The 12,872-nt window shown below is 36.2% G+C and overlaps 1 protein-coding gene across 1 annotated transcript in view; it reads right to left on the bottom strand.

The window, feature by feature from the left end:
• The window catches only part of ARMC4 (armadillo repeat containing 4), a 154,377-nt gene that overhangs the window by 137,420 nt on the left and 4,085 nt on the right, over positions 1 to 12,872 (bottom strand). Inside the window, exons 2-6 of the mRNA XM_023536192.1 lie at positions 9,949 to 10,106; positions 7,641 to 7,833; positions 6,930 to 7,036; positions 6,621 to 6,757; positions 4,276 to 4,392 (exon numbers count right to left, since the gene is read on the bottom strand). Of these exons, the coding sequence (XP_023391960.1) occupies positions 4,276 to 4,392; positions 6,621 to 6,757; positions 6,930 to 7,036; positions 7,641 to 7,833; positions 9,949 to 10,106 (712 nt within the window). The remainder of the gene's footprint in view (positions 1 to 4,275; positions 4,393 to 6,620; positions 6,758 to 6,929; positions 7,037 to 7,640; positions 7,834 to 9,948; positions 10,107 to 12,872) is intronic.

Here is a 12,872-nt window from a genome sequence, read left to right as displayed (position 1 = left end):
GAACTAAAAAAGAAAAAACACATGATTATCTTAATGGGTACAGAGAAATCATTTGATAAAATCCAACATCTATTCCTAAAAAAGTTCTCAACAACTTAGAATAGAGGGGAACTTCCTCAATCTTTTAAATGTCATCTATGAAAAACCTACAGCTAATATCATACTGAATAAGAAACTGAGTTTTCCCTTTGCCATCAGGAAAAATAGACATTTCTATTCATTTCTCTACTGGAGGTCCAAGCTAGTGCACTAAGGAAAGAAAAAGAAATAAAATGATTGAGACTAGAAAGGAAGAGGTAAAATGGCCTTTTATAGACAACATGATAGTCTACATTGAAAACCTGGAATGTACAAACTAGATACTAGAACTAATAAGTTTAGCAAGGTTTCAAGATATAAAACCAAAAAAAAAAAAAAAAGAGCATTTTTAGACAGTAGCAACAGATAATCAGATTGAAATTTTATATCTGCCATTATTAACAAGAGCCTCCAAATGTGAAATGTAGACTGGTTTTTATGAAGAAATTGACAACCTGATTTTAATATTCTAACGGACATGCAAAAGAAATAGAAGAGCTAAACAACTTTAAAAAGGAACAACAATATTGACACTACCTGACTTCAAGACTTATAAAGCTAAAGTAATCAAGACAGTGTGGTACTGGTATAGAAATAGACAAATAGATCAATGGAACAAAAACATATCCACACAAATGGGCAACTGATTTCTGACAAAAGTATAAAGATAATTCAGTGGAGAAAGGATCGTACTTTTCAACAAATGATGCTGGAACAACTATATATCTACATGCAGAAGAAAAAAAGCAACTTTGATCCATACCTCATATCATGTACACAAAATAAATTAAAATGGTATGGGTCTAAATGTAAAACATAGCATTTAAAACTTTCTAGAAGAAAACATTGGAGAAAATCTTTGTGACATTGGGTTTGACAAGACATTATTAGCTACAACACTATAAAAAATTAGTAACTTGGCCTTCACCTAAATTGAAGATATTTGCTCTTTGAAAGACCCTGCTTGGAGAAGAAAATGACAAGCACAAACTGGAAGAAATATTTACATATTACATATCTGTCATAATATATAACCCAAGAATATATATAAAGATCTCTCACAACTCAAAAATAAGAACCAATCCAATAAAAAATGGGCAAAAGATCTGAATAGACGTTTTAGCATTTAAGATATATGAATGGCAAATAAGCATATGAAAAGATGCATTCAAGACATGATAATGAAAACTCAGTGACATACCAGTGCACACCTATTAGAATGTCTAAAATTAAAGCTCTGGCCATGCCAATTATTGATGAATACATGGAAGACCTGGAACTCCCATACACTACCAGAGTGAATGTAAAATATTACAACCACTTTCGAAATCAGTTTAACAGTTGCTTAAAAATAAGAGAGCTTAAAATTTAAAGATATTTATACTGTTTGGTAGATTAAAGTAACGGCATATTTACAGAAAGAGCAGGGGTGTGAGAGAAAAGATGATCAGAGGATCAATTCCAGAAGCCCAACAACCAACTAGTAAGTGTCGAGAAAAAGAAGAGAAAAAAATTATTAAACATGTAATATGAAAAATAATTTTCCATTTTTTAAGGACATATGTCATCATTAATGAAAAATAAACAGGCAACACCAACCATATCACCATGAAAATTGCAGAACATCAGGGCTAGGAGAAAATCTTAGATTTCATTATATCACAAAAGGCAAAACTAACAGGTCATGTAAAAAGTGTCTTTAGAATTCTAGGTAAAAATTATTTCATACAGAAAGGGGACTCCAAATAGCCTAAATATTCTTGAAAAATAAGAACAAAGTTTGAGGACTCACATTTCTTGATTTTAATACTACTACAAGGATATATAATTAAAAAATCACGGTGCTGTTAAGGATGGATATATAGACCTATGGGATAGAACTGATATCCCCTAAATAAACCCTTACATGTATGGCCAATTGATTTTAATCAAGGAGGCCAAGACCATTCCATGGGGAAAGAACAATCTCTTCAACAAATGGTGCTGGGAAAACTACATATCCACATGCAACAAAATGAAATTGGACACTTATCTTACACCATATACAAACTTAACTCAAAATGAATTAAAGACCTAAATTTAAGAGCTAAAACTAAAAAATTCTTAGAAGAAAACATAGGGGCAAATCTTTATCACCTTGGATTTGGCAACGATTTCTTAAATATGATACCAAAAGCACATGCAACAAAAGAAAAAACCACATTAATCGGACTTTATTAAAATTAAAAGTATTTGTTCCTCAAAGGACACTATCGAAATTAAAGAAAAAAAAATCCACAGAATGGAAGAAAATATTTGCAAATCTTCTATCCGATAATATCCACAATATATAAATAACTCTTACAATTCAACAACAAAAGCCCAATTTTTAAAATGGGCAAAGGACTTGAACAGACATTTCTTCAAAGAAGATATAAAAATAGCCATATAAGCACATGAAAATACACTCAATATCACTAATCACTAGGGAAATGTAAATCAAAACTATAATGGGATACCACACTTCACACTTACTAGGATATCTATAATAAAACACACACACACACACACACACACACACACACACACACACGCACACACACACAGAAAATATGGGTGAAGATGTGGACAAACTGGAATCCCTGCACATTGCCAGTGAGAATGTAAAATGGTTTAGCCACTGTGAGAAGTTTGGTAGTTCCTCCAAAAGTTAAACAATTACCACACGACCCAGAAATTCCACTCCTGGGTATATACCCAAGAGAAATGAAAAAAGAAACTCAAACAGATACTTGTATGTCAATATTCACATTAACCGAAAGGTGGAAACAACCCAACTGTCTATCAACAGATGAATGAATAAACAAAATGTGGTATATACATAAATGGAATATTATTCAGCCATAAAAAGGAATGAAGTTCTGATACCTGCTGCAACATAGATAAACCTTTAAAAACATTATGCTAAGTGAAATAAGCCAAACGTAAAGGACAAAATATATGATTCCACTTATACAAAATCTCTAAAATAGGCAAATTTATAGAGAAAGTAGATTAGAGTTTACCAGGACCTGGAGGAAGGAGAATTGGGATGTTATTGCTTAAGGGGGGACAAGTTTTAGTTTGGGATGATGAAAAAGATTTGGAAATAGCAAAAATGGGTGCACAACATTATAAACGTAATTAATGCCACTAAGCAGAGGTTCCTAACCCTCAGGCTGTGGAACAGGGTCGCACAGTAGGAAGTGAGCAGGCCAGCGAGCAAAGCTTCATCTGTGTTCACAGCTGCTTCCCAAGGCTAGTATCACCACCTCAGCTCCACCTTAAATCCTCAGGCAATAGATTCTCATAGGAGCACCAGTCGCTGGTGCCAAAAGGGTTGAGGACCGCTACACTAAATGATACACTTTAAATGTTTAAAATGGCAAATTTTATATTTTATGTATATATTTTATGACAAAAACAACAAACAACAAAGGAAAACTGGGGCCCAGGAAACAAGTGATCAAACACCAGGAAACAAAAAGAATTCACAGGATGATGATGAAGAGAAGTTCCAGGACAAGAGAGGCAGTAGTCTAGAAAGAAAAGGAAGCACTCCAGAAGTTGCAGGGTCAGAAAGAAAATGGACCAGAAAAATTATCTCATATGAGACCTACGGAATTGACGCCAGCTTGAGAATCAGCCTGGAACTTAGGCGTATCATGTTAGTATTTCTTGCATAGCGTTTCTTACCCACATCAACCTCAAACAAATTATTTCATAAAATATTATATTGACTCATTTCCTTGTCCAGCACTACTTCAAAAATCACAAAAGAAGCACAGTTCTCATGTACATGCAATTGATACACTTAGTAACACAATCCTGGTAGGCAGCAATCATGAGATACCTACAAAGAAGAAAAATAATCAAAACACCTAGGCTTCATTAACAGGGTGAGTCCTTTGATTTTAGTGTCATTCATTCAAAAGGAAAGATGAAAAAGTCCTATTTAGAAAGCAATTTGAAATACTATACCTATTACCTAAAGAAAATCAGAAACATTTCCAAAGTACATTTATAGTATTTCTTACTTTATATCATATTGTGAAAAACGCTCTAATAATTAAAAGCATCATCTGAAATAGGCAGAATTGCTTCCATTTTTTATACTATAAACAGTTGTTGTTAAGTAATATAATGCTATAAAAGTTCAAAAGAGACTATAAAACTTACCTGTTTAGACATATTTTCTGAAAATTTTGCTGATTTTTCTTTTAAAAATGTGAAAAGGTCTTTATAAATTGCACCTTTTCTGTCATAATTAATTTCCTCCTCATCATCTGTCTTGCCCTTTGGGAGAAAAAGTTTGGTGCTTTTATTTATGTAATAACAATATGAGAATCTGACCAATACATCACAACCCAAGCACACATCTCATTTTCTTCTCTAAAGGACCGCAGGTAGACATTACACATGAAATGTACAGGCGAACCCCTTCCCTCCTACCTTAATGGTACTATTCAATCACTTGTTCATTCAGCAAGTCCTAACTGCATACCTCCCATACACATCTAGGGCGCTTTGCTACTGAGCAGAGAAGTCAGAGCTTCCTGCCCACTGTAATCTAATATGAAAATACATTATGACTTCAAGAGCCTTTGACGAAGTCATAAACGGCCTTGAGATTAGAATGGCACCACAGAAAAGCCTGTTTCTAGTTATCGCACTGCTCTTGTTCTGTGTGTAGTGTGGCTGCTATAGGCTTATTTTCTAGAGTTTTGATCTATATATATGCAACCACCATCTGTCCCTCTGCCTCTGTCTCTTCTTGGAACGTCACTTATATATATACATACCTGTATATATATAAAAACATATATGTATATATAACTGTAGTGTTATACATTTTGTTGTAGTTACTGAATAGTTTCGTGTTCCCTGCCTTTCATTTTTAAGCTGAGAGGAATACTTAGAAGTTTCCAAATCAAATAAAGTTGTCTGTAGATCAATAGCCTTTTACAGAAGCAAAGGTTCCTTGTCCCACTCTAGAAGGTCAAAGGAAATCATTCTTTTTTTTTAATTTCTCATTTCCTCATTTGAGATTTCACTTTTCTAAAGTATCAAAACGAACCAAAAGCAACATCATATTTAGGTCGTCTCCTTCGTTTACGAAGAAATAAGTGTCATGCTGATAAGAAAAGCACCTAAGACATGTCAGAAGAGGTGTCCACAAGTAATCGAGAAGACAGCACCAGCATTTTGATACGAACCCAAGCTGAAGTGTGACAGCTCTCCAAGCAGTCCCCTGTGATAGCTGAGACCCCATTTAGGATTTGGGTCCCCCGGTAGAATTCTGGTGAGTCCCAAAATTACACAGAAGATATCGAGGGCAGGGTGTTGCAGAGGAGAAAGCTGAGCTCCTTCTAGCTAAATTCAGTGAACAGGTATGAGACTGGAAACAAAGGTTTTTAATCCAGAAGATTCAGGAGGCTCTATGTTGTTTCTCTCACGTCTCGAAGCCCGCCCATCCCCACTCTGCTTTGTGATACTTGGGCTGGGAATCTGCAAAACTGTGCTTCTCCTTTGCCAGGCTCCCTTCAGTCAGCCAAAGTGAAAGGAAGCCTGGAAGAAGGAGAAGGGACATGCTCCCTCCTACTTGTCCCTGTTCCTGTTAGTCACCCCAGCAACAGCCTCCCTCGCCCCGGCAGTGGCAGTTGCTTCCAGTAGCAACAGTTGGTTCTAATTTCCAGAGTTTTTTTTTTTTCCCTGTAGTCCTAGCACAAGGCTCATCACAACCCCTCAGAAATACCATCATCAGCCGACTGGGGCACCATCTTCAAAGATATGGGTCTCAGCTCTGCCAAGATCCTTCTCTGAGCTCCTAAGAGGGCAGCACTCCTTATTCAGAGGTCTGGGTCTCAGTTTCATGAAGACCACCTGAACTCCAAGGGGACCAGCACTGCTGACCATTCCTCAGAGTTACTGTAAGTCCCAGTGCTGTGGGGGTCCCTCCTCTGAGCTCCTAAGGGACCATCACCAAGGCAAGCAGGGTCTACTCTCCAGGAATCCAGGTTGCAGCTCAGTAGGGCCCTCCTCTGAGATCCTAAGGTACCAGCACAGCCCCCTCCCCAGACATCTGGGGCCCAGCCTCAGGGGGCACTTCCTCCAGGCATCCACATTGTGATGACCCCTCCTCCCCTTCCCGTTGTCCCCTCTACTCCTAGGGCAGAAGCTGCAGTTATTGCTTCTGCATTACCTCAGTGCTCCTTTTTTTGCCTTTTCTCCCCTTCAACACTTGTGTTTTCATTTTATAAAGTGTAATGAGTCACTTCAAAAAGCCATTTCTTAGAAGAATGACTGAATGACGTGCAGTGGGGAACACTGGGTCTAATTCTGAGGTAATTTCGGATTGGCCCAGCAAACACACACAGCAAAGGGATCTGCCTGAATCCCACAGAACAGGACTTCATTTTCCATGGCCATTGGGATTCAATTCTGGAGACATGCCTGCACTCATAGGGACCAAGCTAAGCACGGAGGTCAATACTGTTTTTTTTTTTTTTTTTTTAATTACTTACGCCATTTAAAAACACTCCTTCTGTGCTACAGGTAATGCACAAAGTTTCAACATCATGTGGCTTCACCAGCACATAACAAATTTCTCCATGAATTTGTCTCCAAGGTGGGGCTCGACATCCATTTGAAAATTCATAATCTGAAACCAATTATCAATCAATTTAGAGTTTTATAAAATACACTGACTCAAAAAAAATTAAAATTGTTTTCATTTCCTTAAATATTAAATTCCAGTGTAGCTAATGAAGCATTTTGAAAACATAACTATGAAAAAATATATATAACATAAGTGAACCTGAGAAGATATTAACCTGAGGTATATTCGATAGATTCCAAAACTGTTTGTTCTCCTTTTCCCGAGAAACGTTTGAGCAGCTCTATATCATTCTTAACAGTTACTGGATTTAAACATATTTCTCTGAAATAAATGTTTAGAAATCCACTTTAAATACAACAAAACCTACAGAAAATACATGAAAACATTCCATTATGTTAAGAGGAACATCTTTTTTTTCAATTAAAATTGCGGATAAATTATATGACAAAATTAGTTAATTTTAGTCATGTTATCTCATAATGGTGTGAAACCATCAAGGAATTAGTGACTTGTGTATTCAATGTAATATTAAATATACTTAATAGTCACTGTTTCTTAATGTTAATAATACTATAAACACTAGAAAAATGAATGTTTTAAACTTGACAAACTCTACATGATATTTGTATTATAATTTAATAATTTATCTGAGAGCTTTAAGAGACTTTGAAAATTCTAAGGCCACTTAATGTCTACAGAATTAGATGAAATCCCACTACAATGTTTTAGCAATGTTTACTGAAAATTTTAATTTTTAGGACCAGAAATGTCCATGCAATAAACTAAAATTTCGTTTCAATAAAATTGAATGTTAAATCAATAGCAATAACTTCCATATTTTATTTTTCGTTTTTTTTATTCCCTAAAACTCTGAAAGCACTTTTTGTAGCTAATTTCTAGAGGTTTCTTTTTTTAAAAGACTCACAATGAAATATGTTTTAGAGAATAATTGAGGAGATGCAGATCCAGTTGCTTAAGCAGTATGGCAATCCTTATCTTAATCTCACTTTCAGGATCATCATCTTTGGCAATTTTATCAAGAATTTCTAATATTGATGAGTCGTCTTTCATTACATTATAATCCAAGCCCAGGATTTTTGCTATGAGATTTCTGTTAGCTGACCAAAAAAAGTAAACAAAAATTACCTACTTGTCTCATATTACAAGAAACATACAGATGAACAAATCCTTTGAAGCCCAGTCAAATGGGTTTCTTCAAGTTTTCTCTGATCAACTCAGAGAGTTAATCTCTACTTCTCAGATACACTGTACTTAGGAACTTTCTATTACTTTTTGAGAAGTTCTACCTTGTATTGTAATATCATCTATATATGTCATCTCCCTAATAGGACAAATGCCAAGACATTTTTTTAGGTGACCATGAGACACTATTCAGAATAGGCATTCAATTAATATATTCAATATTAAATCGAAGATAGAGAAATACCGGTCTTAGAAAAAGCATTACTAGAACTGTGCGTGTGTGTGTGTGTGTGTGTGTGTGTGTGTGTGTGTGTACCAGTGCTCAGTATTTACAATGCTTTCTTTCCAAAACAGCTTGCTTCCCTTAGCCTACAGATCTCCTGCCAGTCTTTTCCACCTGTTCAAACTGCATATATTTTCAATGCCTTTTGATGTTAGAGGTAGAAAAACAAATCTAGCCAGTGTTTACACACATACCAAAATTATAGTGAAAAACTCATGAGAAAGGCTGACGGAGATGTGAGAGTTGTACCCAGAGATGCTGAAAACAGACTTTGGTAAAGGTTAAACTACATATATGATTTAAAATGAGGGAGAAAAGGGCGGAACCATGTTTAGAAAGAAAGAATTCAAGTCAGGTGAAATATGTAGCCGTTCGGACGGGGAGGAGAAAAATGCCTATGGGACTAATTCAGAAAGCTTGACCTGATTGAAATGAAGTACAGAAATGCCATTCACTCTTCAACAGGAAACGGGCTAGGCCACCAGAAAACGGAAAAGGCACAGGGCTGAAGAAAGACTGCATGAGGGTAGGTGTAAGGAAAGGAGACCCAGAAATCAACTACTTATTGAGCATCTCAACTTAACAACCTTATGGCTGTTATCTATAAAGACGTAAAAAAGCTGATACTAGGTGAATTCTAGGCAAAGACATAAAAGTGACTCCCAAATTACCAGGTACCCTGCAATTTGCACCTAAAACTAAGAGTTGTACCTAGAACCCTTACAGAAAGGGCAAAATGCAGCAAAGGATACGCATCTAGCCAAACCAGATATACAGCAGTCTATGTATTAAGTTTATATACTGAGTTTAATGAACAATCATGCCCCTATTAACTATATTCTTGAATTCAGCTTTACTCTCAAGATTTAATTCCTCCTCATGGAAGTAGCTTTGGTGTACAGAAGAGCCTAATAAGGAAAGGCAGGCAAGAAATAAAAGGAGATTGCTGCCCTAAGGGATGCATCTTAATTTAATTTTTTTTAAAGGGGAAAGACCATTTTCTCACCTCACAGCCATGGACAGTGGCAAAGAAAGGCAGGACTCAGGTACCTATGCCTGGGACCCACTGATCAGATGGTTTCAAGGAAGCAAAACACATATACAACATCTTTAGGTATTTCTCATAAGAAATATTTAGAGCACAATGATAACAGGCAATTGATCACATTCTTCTTTGGAGAGTAGATGATTAGATAATAATGAGCACATTATATATCCCTAAAGAAAAGGAAAAATATTTCCCATTGACTGACTGTAACTATCACAGAAGGTTGTGTAGTCCACGATGGAATAAGTTTGAGGCAAATGGAAAGTGATGTTATTATGTGCTAAAGGAAGAGCCCACATTCATTTTAAAGGAAATAGGTCATCATCCATCACAACGGTCTGTGAGGGGAGAATGTGGATTCTGGTCCTGGACATCTGTCTTCTCTTCTGACGTGGACCTTAAAGGCTACAGGCCTCGGGTTGTTCCAGAAGCTAGGAAAGATCTCTTTAAAACGCATGCTAAAATTAGAAATCTAGAAGCTTACTAGTGGTAAAGTATTAGGCCTTTTATTTTAAAGTAGAAATTTGATATTAGCACAACATTTCAGCCAAGGAAAATTAATGACATTTTTATGAAGCTGAACATATGACTTTTTACCTTTTAGGTTATAGAATTTTTTTCAAGATACTGTAACAAATGATTTTGCCCCAGGATTATGTTTCTAAAAGTTCAAATAACAGACTGGAGTGTAAATATCACCTTCAAGACATGCTTGTGTTTCCTTCAGCTTTGTATCTCTGGCAATATATAACAAGTGTGACAGCTGCCCAAAGCTCCTAATTTTAATTAGTGGTACAGAGAGAAATAGCAAAGGCTGTCCATTTTTATCAACTTCTTCTGATTTGACTGTTGTTGCACTAAAAATGAAAAAAAAAAAAAATCGAAAGCTTCAGGTTACCTGAATGCCAGTAGAAGCTAAATTTAAATTATTTTGGCAAATTATTCCCATATCTCATTATAAAACAGAGAATATAAATACCTCTTGCTAGAAGCTTATTTTCTTTTTTCCACCTTCCTCTACACTCAGACCCTTAAAATCCCCAAACTTATTAGCAATCATAGTGAGCAATATAAAATATATCCAGAAAGAAAATTTTGTGAATACCTACATGAACTGTTTTTGTTTTTCCAAGAATGCACTGGACAGCTTTAAAAAATCACTGATTCCACAAAACCATTCGTGTTTTGAGGACTTCTAATGTTATTTTATTTATAAAATTTTTACACCAAGCAATTAGTGGTTAGAAATTTTCTTGGCTCCTCTGTGTTTGTGAACAAAAAAACTATGGAAAAAAAAAGGCACACTAGATCCTCTCTGCAGATTATTTTCCCACTCCAAACCCCTTAATTTGGTTTCCTTTAAGATCAGAAATGATTGGGTCTCTCAGATCTGTGTTTCCCTCCATTTTAATGATTTTTTTTTAATTGTTGAAATTAAAAAAATATTAAGATCTTTTTACGGCAGTGATATTTCTATAGATTTCTACCCCCTTACAACATTAATTAAATCGCTTAGGCTTTTCATTACATACTAATTTCCCTGCAAAATGGCCCACATCTTAAGACTTGATTTAACATATTTAAAATAGTAATGCAGATAGATGCGAAATGTTGATAGTTCATCAGAAAAAGTAAATCTGATACAGACTATCTACTACCAATCCGATATCACTAGAAACAAAAGGGCAGAAACTATGGGAGGCTCCACGTCCTAATCCCTAAAACGTGTGATGATGGCACCCGACATAGGAAAAGGGGCTCTGAAAATGGATCAAGTTAAGGATCTTGACACGGTGAGACTACTCTGGAATATGTAGGTGGGCCCAATGTAATTGAAAGAGTCTTTGGAAGAGGCAGGCAGAGAGTCAAGTCAGAGAAGGCAAAGTGACCATGGAAACAGAGGTCAGAGTGATGCAGAGCCATGAGCCAAAGAATGCAGGCGACTCTAGAAGCTGGAAAAGGCAAGAATGAATTTTCCTCCAGCCCCCAGAAGGAACACAGCCCTACTGACACCCATTTTAGCCTTGCAGGCTCATTTTAGATTTTTCACCTCCAGAACTGTAAGATAATAGAGCTGTGTTGTTTTAACCCATTAAGTATGTGGTAATTTGTTACAGCAGCAATCTGAAGCTAAGACAGGGACTTTTATTAGTCTTGCCCACTGCTCTGTCCCCAGTATTTCACATAGTAACTGCACAGAAGGTGGTCAATAAATTCGAGGAATGAATGAATGAATGAATGAAATGTTTTTAGACTTGCCAGTGATGTATATTCTGTACAAAATGGATATTTTCTCTAAAATAAAGCATTTGGAGAAATGTCCTTAGGATTGAAGAGATCTCTTAAAGGCCTGTATCAGGGTTGGGTACTCATGCTAAGTGGATGGTGAGAGAACTAAATTACAGGCTGAATGAAAGCCAACAATAGCAAGCTACTTAACTTAGGAAAATGAAACTCCTGGTGAGAAACAGAACTGTAGGGCACAGGTGACATTTATCAGTGCTCCTACAGGTTTCAGTTGAAACCTGTAACTTAACAGAGCCAGCCAGCTACAGGGAGGATGTGGAAGAGCAGGTTTGAATTTCTGGGTTCGCAGTTTCCCACGTCTGAAAAAAAGCGCTCTTTAAAAGAAAAACACTGCACCCACCACGTGAAGCTCAAGAACAATGTGCTGTGAATGAAGTCCCCCAATCTAAACCAAGAAACTTCTACACTGAATTGGGGAAGGGAGCTGAAAATACGAAACGGGAAAAATGTACTATTTATTTAATCCCCAGTGTCTGTCTGCTTTAGTGTCCAGAACATAGTAATTACTCAATAATGCCATATCTAAATAGTAACATAGGAAATAAGGCTAGAATTGAGAAACTATTTAGTAATTCCTCAGGGATGAAAAACAGAGCCCAATAACAAAAGTTATGGCCACTGATCCTAACACGATGACTTAGAAATTTTACCAAAATACAATACTTTAAGGCTAGAGATCATGTAATTCAGCCCTTCATAATACTGATCAGAAAACTATGAACCAGAAAGGTATGAATTATGAGTAAAGTGTGCACTGCAGTTAGGAAGAGGGCCATGGCTCAGGCATCCTGATTTCTCATCCATACAGAAAATTTACCAGGATATAACTTTGTCCTAACTCATACATATCACTGAGACACAGCAGAGCATGATTCACAACTAAAATACTAATACTAAAGGAAATATGATTCAAAAATCATAGTTCTATCAGAGAAAAAGAGAAAAGAACAGGTAATAACATTTTTACAAAGTGATTCTAAAAGTTTATCCAATTTATAAATTTCCCAAGCCAGGTTCTAGAGAGTCAAAGCGTCTCAGCTCCGTGTCCCATCTACGGAAGGTGTGACCATTGAGTTGTCCATCCTTAGTTTACGGTGGATTTGGGCTTCATTCTGAGGCATTTTAGGAAGATTATTAATCTCATCCTGTTTGACAAGAACAAAAGTAATTGAAAATGGTAATAAAGAGACCTGATTTCCATTAAAATGAAAGTAGAGCTATCCCCCTCAAATTGAACATGGAGAGAGAATGACAAATGTTATTACAGATCAATAGCTGTACACTGGGAATGACTCTAAAGGAACAAAAGGAAATAT

Source organism: Pteropus vampyrus, unplaced genomic scaffold (assembly GCF_000151845.1).
Source record: "Pteropus vampyrus isolate Shadow unplaced genomic scaffold, Pvam_2.0 Scaffold150, whole genome shotgun sequence".
NCBI lineage: Eukaryota > Metazoa > Chordata > Mammalia > Chiroptera > Pteropodidae > Pteropus > Pteropus vampyrus.
Note: the sequence above shows the minus strand (reverse complement) of the source record. Positions and strands in the feature narration are given on the sequence as shown.